The 14,362-nt window shown below is 42.7% G+C and overlaps 1 protein-coding gene across 1 annotated transcript in view; it reads right to left on the bottom strand.

Annotated features, from left to right (window-relative positions):
• Positions 1-14,362, bottom strand: part of Pi4k2a (phosphatidylinositol 4-kinase type 2 alpha) — a 28,046-nt gene that overhangs the window by 8,627 nt on the left and 5,057 nt on the right. Inside the window, exons 2-4 of the mRNA XM_032891988.1 lie at positions 10,220-10,420; positions 5,217-5,348; positions 4,693-4,846 (exon numbers count right to left, since the gene is read on the bottom strand). Coding sequence (XP_032747879.1) covers positions 4,693-4,846; positions 5,217-5,348; positions 10,220-10,420 — 487 coding nt within the window. The remainder of the gene's footprint in view (positions 1-4,692; positions 4,847-5,216; positions 5,349-10,219; positions 10,421-14,362) is intronic.

The following is a 14,362-nucleotide window of genomic DNA, read 5'->3' as shown; positions in this document are numbered from 1 at the left end:
GGAAGATCATAAATTCAAGGCTAGTCTAGTTCTTACCACAACACTGTACTGGAAGAGAAGAGAAAGAAGGAGGGAGGGAAAGAAGAAAGGAATCTAAGAGCTGGAACCAGAAGAGACAGCACACACAGAAAGGATTCCGTACCTATGGCTTCCTCCCCTACAGCACCCACTGATTTGGAAAAGGTGGCTGGAAGGCTGGGAAATGGGACAGTGGCTCTTGAGAGAGAACTTGAAGCCCACCCTGGAAGCAACCAAAGCTCCTCCTCAGTATCTGAGGCTACTGTGCCCCTGGGTTGCCGGTGCCTTATGTGCTGGCCTTCATAAACTCTACTCCCGACATGATATACCCAGCACCCGAGACTCTCAGGCATCTCTACAGTTCTGAAAAGTACCTGACAACCAAGCAAGCAAGCACAGAAACAAAAGCAGACAGAACAGAACTGAGACCACGAACGCAGACCTGTAACACCTCCAAACGAGGGACCTGTCTTCTACAGACCTGTAACACCTCCAAACGAGGAACCTGTCTTCTTCAGACTTTTGGATGGCCAAGTAAAATATTTAGCATCTTCGAGAAGATAAAAGGTATAGCCAGGAGTGGAGATACAGGCCTATAACCAGCATTCAGGAGGTGAAGACAGGGAGATTGGGAGTTCAAGGTCACCCTGAGTTAAATAAGACTTTTAAAACAACAGGGAAAAAATAAAATTAAAGACAACACTAACACATAAGCAAAAGAGGGGAAAAAGAAAAGAAGCAAGTAGCAATTCTAGAACTGAAAACTCCCAAGCATGGGAACTGGAACTCAGCCACAGGCTGGTGGAGCACACCGTTAGACCCATCATTGGGGCCCAGAGAGCTGGATCACTGTGAGTTCAAGGCCAGTGTAGGCATACAGCAAGTTCCAGGACAGTCAGGGCTAAAAGGTGATACAAAACAATACCAGAAGGAAAGAGAGAGAGAGAGAGAGAGAAGAGAGAGAGAGAGAGAGAGAGAGAGAGAGAGAGAGAGAGGTAGGTGTGGAGAAGGGCCACTCAGGAGGCTGAATCTGGACTATATGCTACGGAAAAGGCCACCCATAACCCCACCCCCAAAACAAACAACAAAAGATTTGTCAGAATGAGAATAACTGAGTCTGGTAAGCCATTTTTTAAAATATGAGTACACATTATGAATAAAATGTCCTTCCAGGTGAGCAAAATATTCTGGTAGTTCGGTACAGTGTCACATTCCTATAATCCTGACATTAATGAGGCTTGAGGCAGGAAGATCAAACATTCATGGTCACAGGCTGTCTCAAAAAAAAAAAAAAAAAAAAAAAAAAAGGAGGAGGAGGAAGAGGAGGAGAAAGAAAAGAAGAGTAGGAAGAAAGGATTGGGAGAGGAAGTAGAAATGAAGCGACAAATTGGCAGGAAAGGAACAATGATAGTAGATAATTCTGCTGTTTCGGGAAAGGCAAATGGCTTTACAAAGTCTCAAATCTACTTAGCATGTTTGTCTTCCCTTTAGCAATTCTGAAACTATGTTCTGTGCTGCATAGGATTAAACAAATAAGTAAAATTATCATATTGTTTTACTTATTGTGTTACAAATAGTTGTAATGGGAGTTGGTTCTATCTATATCCAGAAAGGAATTTTAAATCACAGGCGGCTACAATGAACCTGTGTCAGAATGAAAATGGAGGCATTCATTTTCAAATTCCTGTAGCTGCAAGTATATCCTTTTTAAAAAGAGGAACCTCAGAGAAATGGCAATTCCAGCCTGGAACCAAAAGATAAACCCAGAACATCTTGTGCCAGAAATCAAGGAAGTACTTATAGCACACACATCAACAGAGCACAGGAACACTAGCCCAACTAGGGACGATTTGAGCATCAGAATAAAGACAGAAAGTGAGTGAATATATTAAATAAAATTATGTGGCTGGGTGATGCACACCTTTAGCCTCAGCACTCACGAGAAAGAGGCAGACAGATCTCTTGAGTTTGAGGCCAGCTTGCTCTGCATACTGAGACCCTGTTTCAAAAAAAAACCTACTTTTTCCATGAGACAATTTGGGTATATGGCACTTGAATGGTGTTCTACAGGACACCATCCAGGGGGCTTATTAAAAATCACAGTATAGGGGTTGAGGATTTAGCTCAGTGGTAGAGCGCTTGCCTAGCAAGCGCAAGGCCCTGGGTTCAGTCCCCAGCTCTGGGAAAAAAAGCTAAAAAAAAAAAAAAAAAAAAAAATCACAGCATAGTAATTAAACAGAGGCAAAGGTCTGTCTGTTGGTTGGTTGGTTGGTTGGTTTTTCAAGACAGAGTTTCTCTGTGCAGCCCTGGCTGACCTGGAACTCACTTTGTAAAGCAGGCTGGTCTCAGACTCAGAGATTGCCTGTCCCTGCCTCCTGAGTGGTGTTATTAAAGGCGAGTGCCACATGTTTGGCCTCTGCCTGGTTTTCTAATTTCAGCATTTGCTCGTATCTCTGGTATTCTGGCTTCCTTTGTTACTTTAATTATTCTTCAAAGGAATGTGCACAGGGAAAATCCAGCAAAAGGTCTAACAGACACACACACACACACACACACACACACACACACACACACACGCAACTCTTCTTCTCACGTTGCTTCTCATTGTACATGAGATATTTTTCAGGATGATCAGCTATGAAGTCACAGACTTAATGGACTGAAAAAATAGGTAACAAAGTACAGTCCCCCCTTATCCAAGGGTGTGTTTCAAGACTCCCAGTGGATCGTAAAGCTGGAGCACCAAACTATATAGAAACTGTTTTCCCTCCTCCCCCTTACCTATATGCTCCAATAAAGTTACCTTTTCACTTAAAGGAAATATTTATGCTTGTCTTGACGAGTCCCAATTGCTAGTGTTAATAATCTTGTATTTAGGACCTAGTGTTCAGCACAATAAGGAATTCTTATGGCAACAGCCAAAGATCACTAAACCAGCAGACAGGCAACTCTGCAGTGCAGATGTGCTGGGCAAAGGAACGATTCGCGTGCTGGCTAAGACAGCACGAGACTTGAAGCTGCTCAGAGTGGAATATTTTTACAAGTTATATAAAACATAGGCATTACTTATTTCTGAGCCTTCCCATTTAATATTTTCAGACCACAGTTAACTACAGGTAGCAAACAACAGGAAGTAAAACTACAAATAAAGGAGGACTATGGCATAAAGTCAGTCATCAAGCAACAGCAAACCAACAACTGGAAGACTGGACACAGGAGCTCACTCCTGCTTTCCGAGAAGCAGAAATAGTGCTCTGAGTTCTAGGCTAGCCCGAGCTACACATCCAGTTCCAGTGTAACCTTGTCTTGAAGAGGAACAGGAGGAGGAGGGCAGGGAGGGAGGAGGAGGAGGAAGAAGAGGAGCAGGAAGAGGAGGAGGAGAAAGAAGAACAGGAGGAGGAGGAAGAAAATTCATAAAATTTCATAATTAAACAACAAATTCTTTAACCAATGGATGAAAGAAGAAATCACAATGGCAACTAAGAAAAGCTTATGAGACAATGGGAGCAAACCGACACCTTACCAAAATGTATAAGATAGAACAGCACAGCATTCAGCGACAGATTTATAGCTATAAATACTTATATTGTAAAATGAGAACGCTCACCTTATATCTTACAGAAGTAGAAAGAACAAACTGAAAGCTAATGGAAGAGAGGGTGTGACACTTGGGCAGATACACCCTGAACAGAGAGTCAATAAAAAACAGAAAGCAAGGACACCAAAAGTTGGTCCTTAAGACCAGCAGGAACTTGTGGTGGCACACGCCTTTAGTTATGGCACTTGGAAGGTAGATGCATAGGACCTTGGTGAGTTTGAGGCCAGGCCTGGACCACACAGAGGCTTCCAGGACAGCCTGAGTCACATGGTGAAGCCCTATCTTAAAAACCAAAACCACATAAACAAACCAAGATCAACAAAAGGGACAAAGCTCTAGCTAGACAGAATAAGGGGGAAAATGGATAAAAACAAGCACGGAAATATTACCAACAACTCTATAAACATGAAAAGAACTTAGCACTAAAAACAATTTTATGCCAACAAACTCAATGACCTAGATGAAATGGAGAAGTCCTAGACAACACAAAAACTGCCATGATTAAACCACAAAGAATCAGAAAATCTCCTAAGGAGACTGATTAGTCATCAAAATGTCATGTTAAGAAGGCACGGATCTAAAGCTTTTATCCTCAATACAAGAACTGGTCAGGTCAGATAAATTCAAGTTCACCAACATATTAAAAAAGAAAATCATGCCAGGCATAGTGACCCACTTAATCCCAGCACTTGGAGGCAAAGGGAGGTAGATCTTGGTGAATTCAAGGTCCCAAGGCAACCAGAGATAAAGAAACCCTGTTTCAAAAAGAACAAAAGAAAATTAATGATCTCAGAATCTACTTCAAAAAGTCATAAAAATGACACTCTAGAATGAATGTAGTTTTCATAGGTAAATCCCAACTGAGGCTTTACTACCACTGATAACTTGCAGATACTACATCTGGACAAAATTTAACCTGGAAAATTGGTCTGCCAGGCTCTCTCTAAATAAGCATACCATTCAAACACAGGAAAACACCATCCTCACAAGGCAATGACTTCAGTCCCTACAGAGCTCCAGGCCCACCTCAATCCTTGGAGTTTGGAAAAAGCACAGAAGCACCCTAGGCTGCTCACCAGTGTTGCGGATGATGTAGTCCAGGACCACCAACCGCTCAAACTGCAATAGTAGCTGTCGGTTCGTGTTCTCGGGAAGAGGTTCTGCTTCAAAACGCCGTAGCCAATAGTCTGCATCTTTGTAGCCTTCAACAAAGAGCTGGAATGACCCGACCTACAACCGAGAGGAAGGAACAAAAGCTCTGTAGAGGCCAAGTTAAAGACCTCACAAGTAAGTCAGAGATCCACAAAGGCCCTGTGGAATTCACACCAGAGAAAGGAGCATTTCCAGAGTATCATGCCTTTATCTCCTTGTAGGTTCAGGAGAAAATGGGTGGGGAGACTCATGCATCCAAGCTGAAGAAGCCTATTCAAATGGTCTAGACTCTAGAGGAATAAAGTGAGGACTGTTAGGTCCCTGACAGAAGTGAGAAAGACAAGAACCTCAGGCAGCCATTCACATGCACAATTAAAGTCTGTAAGCACCCCACTTCCCGCCACCATCAACCATCCACTTTGTTAAGACACACAGGTGCGATCTATACCTTTGGTGGTAGCCCAATGCGGTTAAACCGCTGCCCAACTTTTGGCACTTTCTCTAGTGCAAGTCGCTTGCCCCTGGACTTTACTCGGTCAATGGCACTATAGTTGAAGGTTTCACTGGCCAGGTATACTACCTACAAGGTAAAGAGAAAAATACTTAGGTTAGAGGAAAGTTTAAGAAAGGAGACTAGCATGGCAGAGAACAATGGGATGATCAGTAATAGTGTTTCTCTTCCAGGAAAGAGCGTTTCTCGGTCTTATGGTCCACGGTAATCAATATGGCTAATTCTGGATAATAGAATGTTGATAAAATGATGTGTATCTCCCACAACTCTTAGTTCACATTTCCTAATCTGTGTTGCTGTAAAGGAAGGACTCTGAGATGGCAGAGCCACACCGTCTCACAGTCTCAGATCTCTTGTGATATGAATGACTGGGGCATGGGAAGACACGTCTGTGATCTCAGCATTTAACAGACAAAGGCAACAGACTCCACGCAAGGTTGAAGCCAGCCTTGTCTACACGGTCAGTTCCTGGCTAGAATGAGCTACAGAGTGAGACCTGGTCTCAAATGGGGAATGGGGGGAAAAGAATGGGAAGGTAAAGAAAAGAGAAGGGTCTAGGCATAATGTTTTTAGTGCATTTTGTAAAGGTTACCCTTGTGTTATTCAAATCCTGATTTCTCTGTTCCCATATCTTGTTTCAACCTGGACATGGCATTGTAATGCGAGGACAAGAATCTCCTGCCTCAAGTTTGTGTAAACAATTCTTACCATTTATTCTCTGCCTTGTCAATAAATGCTGATTGATCACCCAATGGCTGGGCAGAAGAGAGAACAGGCAAGACTTCTGCCAGTGGGGTGGGGAGGGGTGGGATGGGTGTTTGCAGGGAGTTAGAGTGGGATGAAGGAGGGTCAGGAGAGCAGCTTGGCCATGGGGAGGAAAGAGAGGTTTTTTAAAGACTTATTTATTTTTATTTATATGAGTACACTGTAGCTGTCTTCAGACACACCAGAAGAGGGCATCAGATCCCATTACAGATGGTTGTGAGCCACCACGTGGTGTTGGGATTTGAACTCAGGGCCTCTGGAAGAGCAGTCAGTGCTCTTAATTGCTAAACCATCTCTCCAGCCTCAGAAAAAGAGTTTTTAAGAGTTCATCTGAACAACAGAAGCCCTAATTGCAAGTTTAGCTGGGAGCATGGCTGGAGGTAGCCAGATTAGCTTAGAAATTAATATAAATCAACCAATTGCCCAGATAATTGAGGTAAAGTCATAAAATAAATCTCTGTGGTTATTGGGACTAGCCAAAAAAAAAATATATATAACTGCTGGATTAATATACTAATTATATTTATATTAAAAATAATTCATTTTACAGAAGGGAAGAGAAGGGAAAGAAAGGAAGAGAGAAAAACAGGGGAGGGGGAGGAACAACAAAGAAAGAAAAAGTACTGGTGAGAAGGCCAATGGGTCAGGGCATTGGCCACCAAGTATGACAACCCGAATGTGGCCCCCAGAACACACGACTGTTGAGAGGGAGAGGGAGAGGGAGAGGGAGAGGGAGAGAACACCGACTCCCACATGTGAGTGCCAGCATATGTGCTCCCACCACCTATTATACATAACAAATAAGTGTGGGAAGAAAAGTGTTTTAGGGCCCCTTTTCCGGTTTCCATTTGAAAACCCTGGCCTGTTCGAGCTACAAAGCATCTTCCCTGCCATCAGGTTTACTTGCTACTTTTCTTCCCAGCTACTCTTCTTCCCAGCTACTCTTCTTCCCAGCTACTCTTCTTCCCAGCACACCACTTTTTTCTGTGTGACTAATAAACTGTCACCACCTCACAGGAAGCAAAACGGCTACTGAGTGAGAACTAGAACTTTACTATCTGAAGTACCTTCACAATGTGAGCCCCGTTTCCATAGTGACAGATGCTCTGATCACTGGATAGAATCCTGTCACAAGAGTGGGACAGGCAGTAAAGGGAAGAAATTCTTCTTATAGTCTCTGACAGCTGAATTTAAACTGGGAAAATTCTATCTAAACTCAGCCTCATAGAAGACAGGGGTTTTTTTGTTTGTTTTCTGAGACAAGGTTTCTTTATGTCCTGAAACTCAATCTGTAAACCAGGCCTGGCCTTGAACTCACAGAGATCCTCCTGCTTCTGCCTCTGGATTTAAGGTGCACACAACCACTGTGGGCAGATTAAGTGTTTTGATTGTTGATTCTAATACAAGAAAGCCTCAGAACTCATTATTCTCTATCGAGGGAGTCAAAGAGATAGGGTTAATGATAAACAGCTTATAACAACCCAAAACCCTCATCAAATGAATGTCTCTTTGCTACAGACAAAGATCATTATGGAAAAGCCTAAGTGATCAAAGTGCAGAGTTGGGAAGCACAGCCCCGACTGGCCCATCTACTACACACAACACTTACACTCAAGGCTCAGAGATCATTGTGGAAGAGAGGGCAGAAAGATGCAGGGAGCCAGAGGAACAAGGAATGTGCTGGGAGACATCTTCTAGAAATGTCAGAAGTTACTTCCATGAAGTCTTGCCAATATGGCTACCTAAATATGAGCTGAACAAGACCACCACAAATAGACTGACATGGGAGGGAAAAACACATGAGGCCTCAACCCTAGACAAAGAACTACAGGTAACTAAGGAATGCTGAGACAGGAGAATAGCCTTTCCCAGGGAAGAGCACACCAACCAGTTATCCAATACCAAATGGACAGCCCTGAAAACATATTAAAAATAACGTCATACAAAGAGCATTATTTATTTATGTACTTAGAAACACAAAATAGGGGTTGGGGATTTAGCTCAGTGGTAGAGCGCTTGCCTAGGAAGCAAAAGGTCCTGTGTTGGTCCCCAGCTCCGAAAAAAAAAAAAAAAAAAAAAAAAAACACACAAATAATTAAAGACAAAGAGGTTGTGAATTTCAAAGAGATCAAAGAGGGGTGGTATACATGGGGGTTTGGAGGGAGAAAAGGGAGAAATGAGAATTATATAACTTCAAAAAAACTAAAGATAATTTAAAAAAAAAATCACAAACTGTATGGAGTATTAATTAACATTATGCCAGGCACTGGGCTATATGGATCCTATATAATCTTAAAAATCACTCTACAAATAATAACTACTTCTATCTCTATTTTTACAAGGAGGATATTGAACATACACTAGGAGAGTCACTGATTTACCCATGGGTCACACATAAAATGCCAAGAGGCCAGTACTGTGACCCCAGCACTTAGGAGCCTAAGACTGGAAGATCACAAGTTTAAGGCCATCCTGGGCTACATATCACGACTCTATCATAACAAGAGGAAAGCCACTGAGTAGAATTCAGACTCAAGCTTGGACCCTTAGGCACTGTACCCTAGAAACACCAGCAGAGGAAGCCAAGAAACAGTTGTGGCTCTGTGCTATTTGTACTAGCAAAGAAAGGACGTTACAAAGCACTGAGTAGGGAACATGTAAAAGGCTCCTAAGAGTCAAGAAGGGGCCTGATCTAGGATTCCAGGCTAGGAAACGGACTGCAAAGCAATGATTATCATATAAGATGCTCTTAAACACTACAGTATCACTAAGTTCTTAAACACTATAGTATCACTAAGTTCCCCCGGGTCATAGGAAATCAAGTAGGCACTCAATGCTGCTTCAAAGGGGGAAGGGAGTATTGTCCCAATTCTTATCAGAATCTCAACTAAATCATAACACATACAAGAGGGGATGTGTGAATTGACTATTCAAACTTTTCCAGAACTGGTCTTTTCCTGTTCCTTCCTTCCCTGTGGTGTTGCAGACTGAATTCCTGGCCTTGCATACGCTAAGTAAGTGTTCTAACTGTGAGCAAGAGTGGACCTCTATGTTGATATGCAAGTCCTAGGAAGCCACAGCATGAAGGCAGGTGAGGGCAATTCCCTGTCAGTCCTTGGCAGGGAGCGAGAACACACGCTTGACTCTCACCCTCAGCCTTACCAAACCTTGCATACGGTTTAGCTGACATCAGCTAATTTGTAGCTAAAGGCAGACATGGTGACACCAGAGACTCAGGTACTTGGGAGGTTGAAACAGGCAGATATCCGGAGGACACAGTGTTTGGAACTCATTTGCACAACATGACAAGATCTTCCTGGTCTCTTAAAAAGAAAAGAGGGAATAGAGACATGACAGTGGTTAAGAGCATTTGCTGCTCTTGTAGGAGTGGACTTCAGTACCTGGTATCCAAATGAGAAGACGCACAATCACCGTATAACTCCAGCTCCAGAGGATCCTTCACTGGCACAGCACACAAGAGCGCATACACACACAAACACACATCATTTTTTTAATTAAGGGGGGGGGAGAACGAGATCACTCTGGGCGTGGTGGTGCATGCCTTTAATCCCAGCACTCAGAAGGCAGTCAGATATCCGTGAATTGTAGGCCAGCCTAGTCTATATGGTGAGCTCAGGACAGCCAGGGCTACAGAGAAACCCTGTCTCAAAATCCCCAGAGGAGGGGGGGGAGGAGGAAGAAGAGGAGGAAGAGGAAAAGGAGGAGGAGGAAAAGGAGGAGGAGGAGGAGGAAGAGGAGGAGGAAGAAGAAGGAGGGGGAGGAGGAGGAGGAGGAGGAGAAGAAGGAGAAGAAAGGGAGAGGGGAAGGAAGAAAAGAAACTATATACCTAAATCTTGGTCCAGAAGTCATTGAGAGTGAGCAGTAAAAGCACCTAGGTTTATAACCAGCTTGCCTGAATACAAAGACCAAGGAAGCTCTTAAATGTATATACAAGGCACCTGTGCGATCTGAGATTGTATATTAAATTCATCTGTGTCCTGAGAGTAGCTTTTATCAGAGGAACTGTAAGCCTGTTCCTACCATCCATCCCCAAAAGGCTGAGTATCTCAGATTTAAACAAGCCCTCCCTGGACCCTCTGTTCCACTAACAAAACTCAGGGACCAGGCAAACCTATAGCAAAAGAACTAAGGCTCCCCAGAACTGGATCACTGACCTTTGTACGGGGTACAATGTTGAGTTCCAGTTTTTGGTCCACCAGGCTAGCCCCTGCCTCTGAGAGATAGCCCTGGTTGAGAACAAGGCAATCTCGGCCAAAGCAGCAGGGGCAGCACAGCTTCTGAAGCCATTTGGTCCACTTAGGGTTAAGGTTCCCGTATGGCTCTTCATTCTTGGGTTTGAAGACAGCAACGATTTTCTACATAGACAAAACAGAGAGAGGGCAGGGAAGGAGTTTAAAAGTCTGCCATAGCTCAGTAGAAAATCACATACTTAGCATTTATGAGGCCCTGATTCAGTGGAGACAAGCTGCTGGAAAGAGCTACAGCCAATGATACCAGACTCCTCAATCTTTCTTGCTTCAAGCCTTTGCTTTCCCCATCTTTCTTCTCTGATGTAACTCTGTGCTTCAATGTAAATGTGTTTGTAAGAAACAAAGTAAATGTATGTTTTTAGGAGAAAGACCAGAAGCCAACTTGGTAAGACAACTCTGGGATTGGGCTGAGGAAGGGGTGGGCTCAAGACAGGTTTTTCTGTTAACTCTGACAGTCCTGGAACTTGCCCTGTAGATCCAGCTGGCATCAAACTCAGAGATCCATCCACCTGCCTCTGCCTCCCAAGTGCTGGGAGACACTGGGAGGGTGGGGGATTGTCTAAGAAAGACACTCTAATAACAAAGTAACCAAAGAATAAACAAAAATCATAGTAGGAAAAAGACTATGCTACATGGTTACAACTGGGGCTCTCTTAAGACAGTCTGATAGGCAAAGTTCAGGAGAATAGTACACACAATTCATTTTCTCTAACCTACGATTTAATCTGTTTTCATGGTTTTATTGTGAGTCTTATTGTGTATCTCTGGCTGGCTTGGAACTCAATGGTGTAGAACCTCTGAACTCAAACTCAGATCCAGCTCCTTTATCTCTTGAATGCTGGGATTAAAGGTGTGTTCTCTATGCACACCTAAGCTCTGAATGCTTTCTTCCACAGAACCTCAGGCCCTCCGGACTTGCTTTACATTTATCTCATGCCTTCTGTCCCCAAACTGCTAATTCAAAGGAAGAGAAGCAGATATGCTAACCAAATGAGTCATCTTATGACTCTTGTTTCTTCCCTTACTTAATTCACAGCCAACCCAAGGATGCCTGGGTCATAAAGCATTTTTTGTTATCACTTCCAGAGTTAGTAGGTCACAGTAGACAGTTTATACATATCTGCCTCCATTAAGTGAGTACTAGTGAACTGACTTATTCCATTACTAATAATGAATTAAATCTCGAGGCCAGATCCTTCAAAAACTTCTTGTAAGGATTTGAAAAGACAAAATAAATAAATAAATAAATAAATAAATAAATAAATCTTTTTCTTTCTAAAAAGAATACATTTATTTTTAAGGTCAAATTTATTGATAAAAGTAAATATAAATATTCTTTAAGTCTTTGTAATTACTTTTTATTTGAAAACACAGTCTCACTATGTAGCCCTGGTGGGCCTTTAACTTGTTCGATAGACCAGTTTAGTTGAATTCACAGAGATTGGCCTGCCTCTGCCTCCCCAATGCTGGGATGCCCCACACCCTGCCACAGAATTACTTTCTCATCCAAAGTGCCTAGTGAGAAGCCTTGGCACGAAGTAGCTTCTGTGTTCATCTGGAACCCAGTCTCAAAAACCAGAGAAGCTGCCACAGGCCACTAAAACAGGTTCAGCAGTACAGCCTCCAATGAAAGGGGGATGAAGACGTTCCAGGTACCAGTGAGGGCTGGAAAGTACTGGGGAATAAACTAAATTCTTCTCAGAACTTGAAGGTCAACTGCAGACAAGTGTCATTTATGTACTGACCTCCCAGGCGTCTCAACATCCTCCAACCACGAGAAAAGCATTAGCTGGGGGCTGGGGATTTAGATCAGCGGTAGAGCGCTTACCTAGGAAGCCCAAGGCCCTGGGTTCGGTCCCCAGCTCCGAAAAAAAGAACCAAAAAAAAAAAAAAAAAGAAAAGCATTAACTGACTCTTCAAAGGAATAAAATAATATGGTTATCTCAGTAACACCGGGTCATCATTGGAGAACACTGTCTAGATTAAATAATTGAGGGGATTAAAGGGAAGGGAGAACAGAGAACGAGAAGGGCATTTGGCAAGGGGGAGACAACACACCTCTTAGGACTAAGTACAGACCTCAGTGCAACTCAGCTCTGCTAAAATTCGATCAGGACCTAGTTTGTGCGAGTATGTGGTAGGTTTCTTCAACACCAAGCAGCCTCTGCCCTAATTTTCAAAGCAATGTTGACTGCATATAGTGGACTATGTTGCTGACAAATCAAAAATACTCTCCTCTCCACAGAGGACCAACTCTAAAACATTGCTGTGAAGGAACACCATGATCAAGGCAACTCTTATAAAGGCAACCATTTCACTGGGGCTGGCTGACAGTTCCAGAGGTTTACTCCATTATCATCATGGCAGGAAACTTGGCAGCATGCAGGCAGACATGGTACTGGAGGAACCAAGAGGCACCCAGGATGAGAGTAACCTCCACATTGGGTGGAGCCTGGGTATAGGAACCCTAAAGCCCACCTACACAGTGATATACCTCCTCCAACAAAGCCACACCTCCTCCTAATAGTGCCACTCCCTATGGCCAAGCATTCAAACACATGAATCTATGGTGCCTAATCATTCAAACCACCACATCACTGACATTTTAAAAACATACCTACCAGTACTCAGCTAGGAAAGAAAATGACTGATTTCCTCACCATTCTCTCTTCCTAGATACTTAACTCTTGTCATACATAGGAGAATGTATGGATCTGATTTTAAAAGTATCTTTCCTTAACCCTCACTTACTATGCTCCCTATTTAATGTAGAATATGCAGATATCTTAGGAAGTAGCAGTCCATAAATAAACAGAACTGTACCAGGACCTAGGTACTTCTCACTAGCTGGTGTCAGAACCCACAATCAATTACTGGAACCCAAGTTTCCTATCACTAACAAGCAATGACCAACATAAGGTACGAAAGAGACCCTGAAAAGGTGACATGTTCATACATGTGCAGCCCAACTACCCACTAGATGACTCCTGGAGTCCAGGGTACAATGTCAGCCTGGAAACAATGCTGAGCGAGCGGCAGGGTCAGATTCAGAAACAATGCTAAGACTCCCCTCTTAATAGAAAAACAGTCCAGATGTGATAGCGCACAAACAAGGCCAGCCTAGGCTATAGAGTAAGACTCTGGTCTCGAAACAAAAAAAGAAAAAAGAAAAGAAAAGAAAAAAGGAAGGAAGGAAGGAAAGAAGGAATTTATTTCTTTTTTTTCCCAAGAACTCAAAACCTGAGTTTAAACAAATCACTCATGCACAGCGATATATCCAGAAGTGAGTTTTGGTTTAAAATTTGGTTGTTTTTTTTTTTTTCTTTTAAGTTCAGGGTCTAGCCTGAGTGATCAGTGGGTTAAAAAGTACTTGTCATCAAGTCTGATGATCCAAATTCAATCCTTAGAACCTATACAGTTTGAAACAGAGAACTGACTTCACAAGTTGCCTTCTGACCTCCAACCTCATTCTGTGCATATGTGTGCAAAAATTCAAAATAAATTTTGTTTGGTACACACAACGTGGAAAGGTTGTCAAACTTCTTCCTTTTAAGATTTCCTTCAAGATAGGCATGGTAGAACAGAACTAGGATTCTCTTAAATTGTTAAAATTAGTAAGATCCCCCAAGAGAGGGAGAGTCACACTTTTTAATTGTGTGATCCCTGGTAGGTCAACCACACTCCAGGTTAGGCCAGATTAGATTAAAATAGTTTAAAAGAAAACTCCAAGGGAGGTTAAGGTATTGAGGATTAACCTAGGAGGAATGGGGGGAAGGGGGATACGAAAATGATAAAAATATATGAAATTCTTATATAATTAATTAAAATATTGCTTTTTTTTAAAGATTCTGAGGCTAGAAAGGTGGCTCAGTGGTTCAGAACACACTTTATAACCATCTGTAACTGCAGTCCCAGAGACTCTGACCTCTGACATCCTTGGACCACTGCAGATAGCAGACACCACACATATATGCAGGCAAAACACTCACGTGCATAAAATAACATCAATAAAAAACAAAAGATCTGGGGTTGGGGATTTAGCTCAGT

The sequence above is a fragment of the Rattus rattus genome, chromosome 2 (assembly GCF_011064425.1).
Source record: "Rattus rattus isolate New Zealand chromosome 2, Rrattus_CSIRO_v1, whole genome shotgun sequence".
In the NCBI taxonomy this organism is placed as follows: Eukaryota; Metazoa; Chordata; class Mammalia; order Rodentia; family Muridae; genus Rattus; species Rattus rattus.
This window is presented reverse-complemented; position numbering and strand designations above follow the sequence as displayed.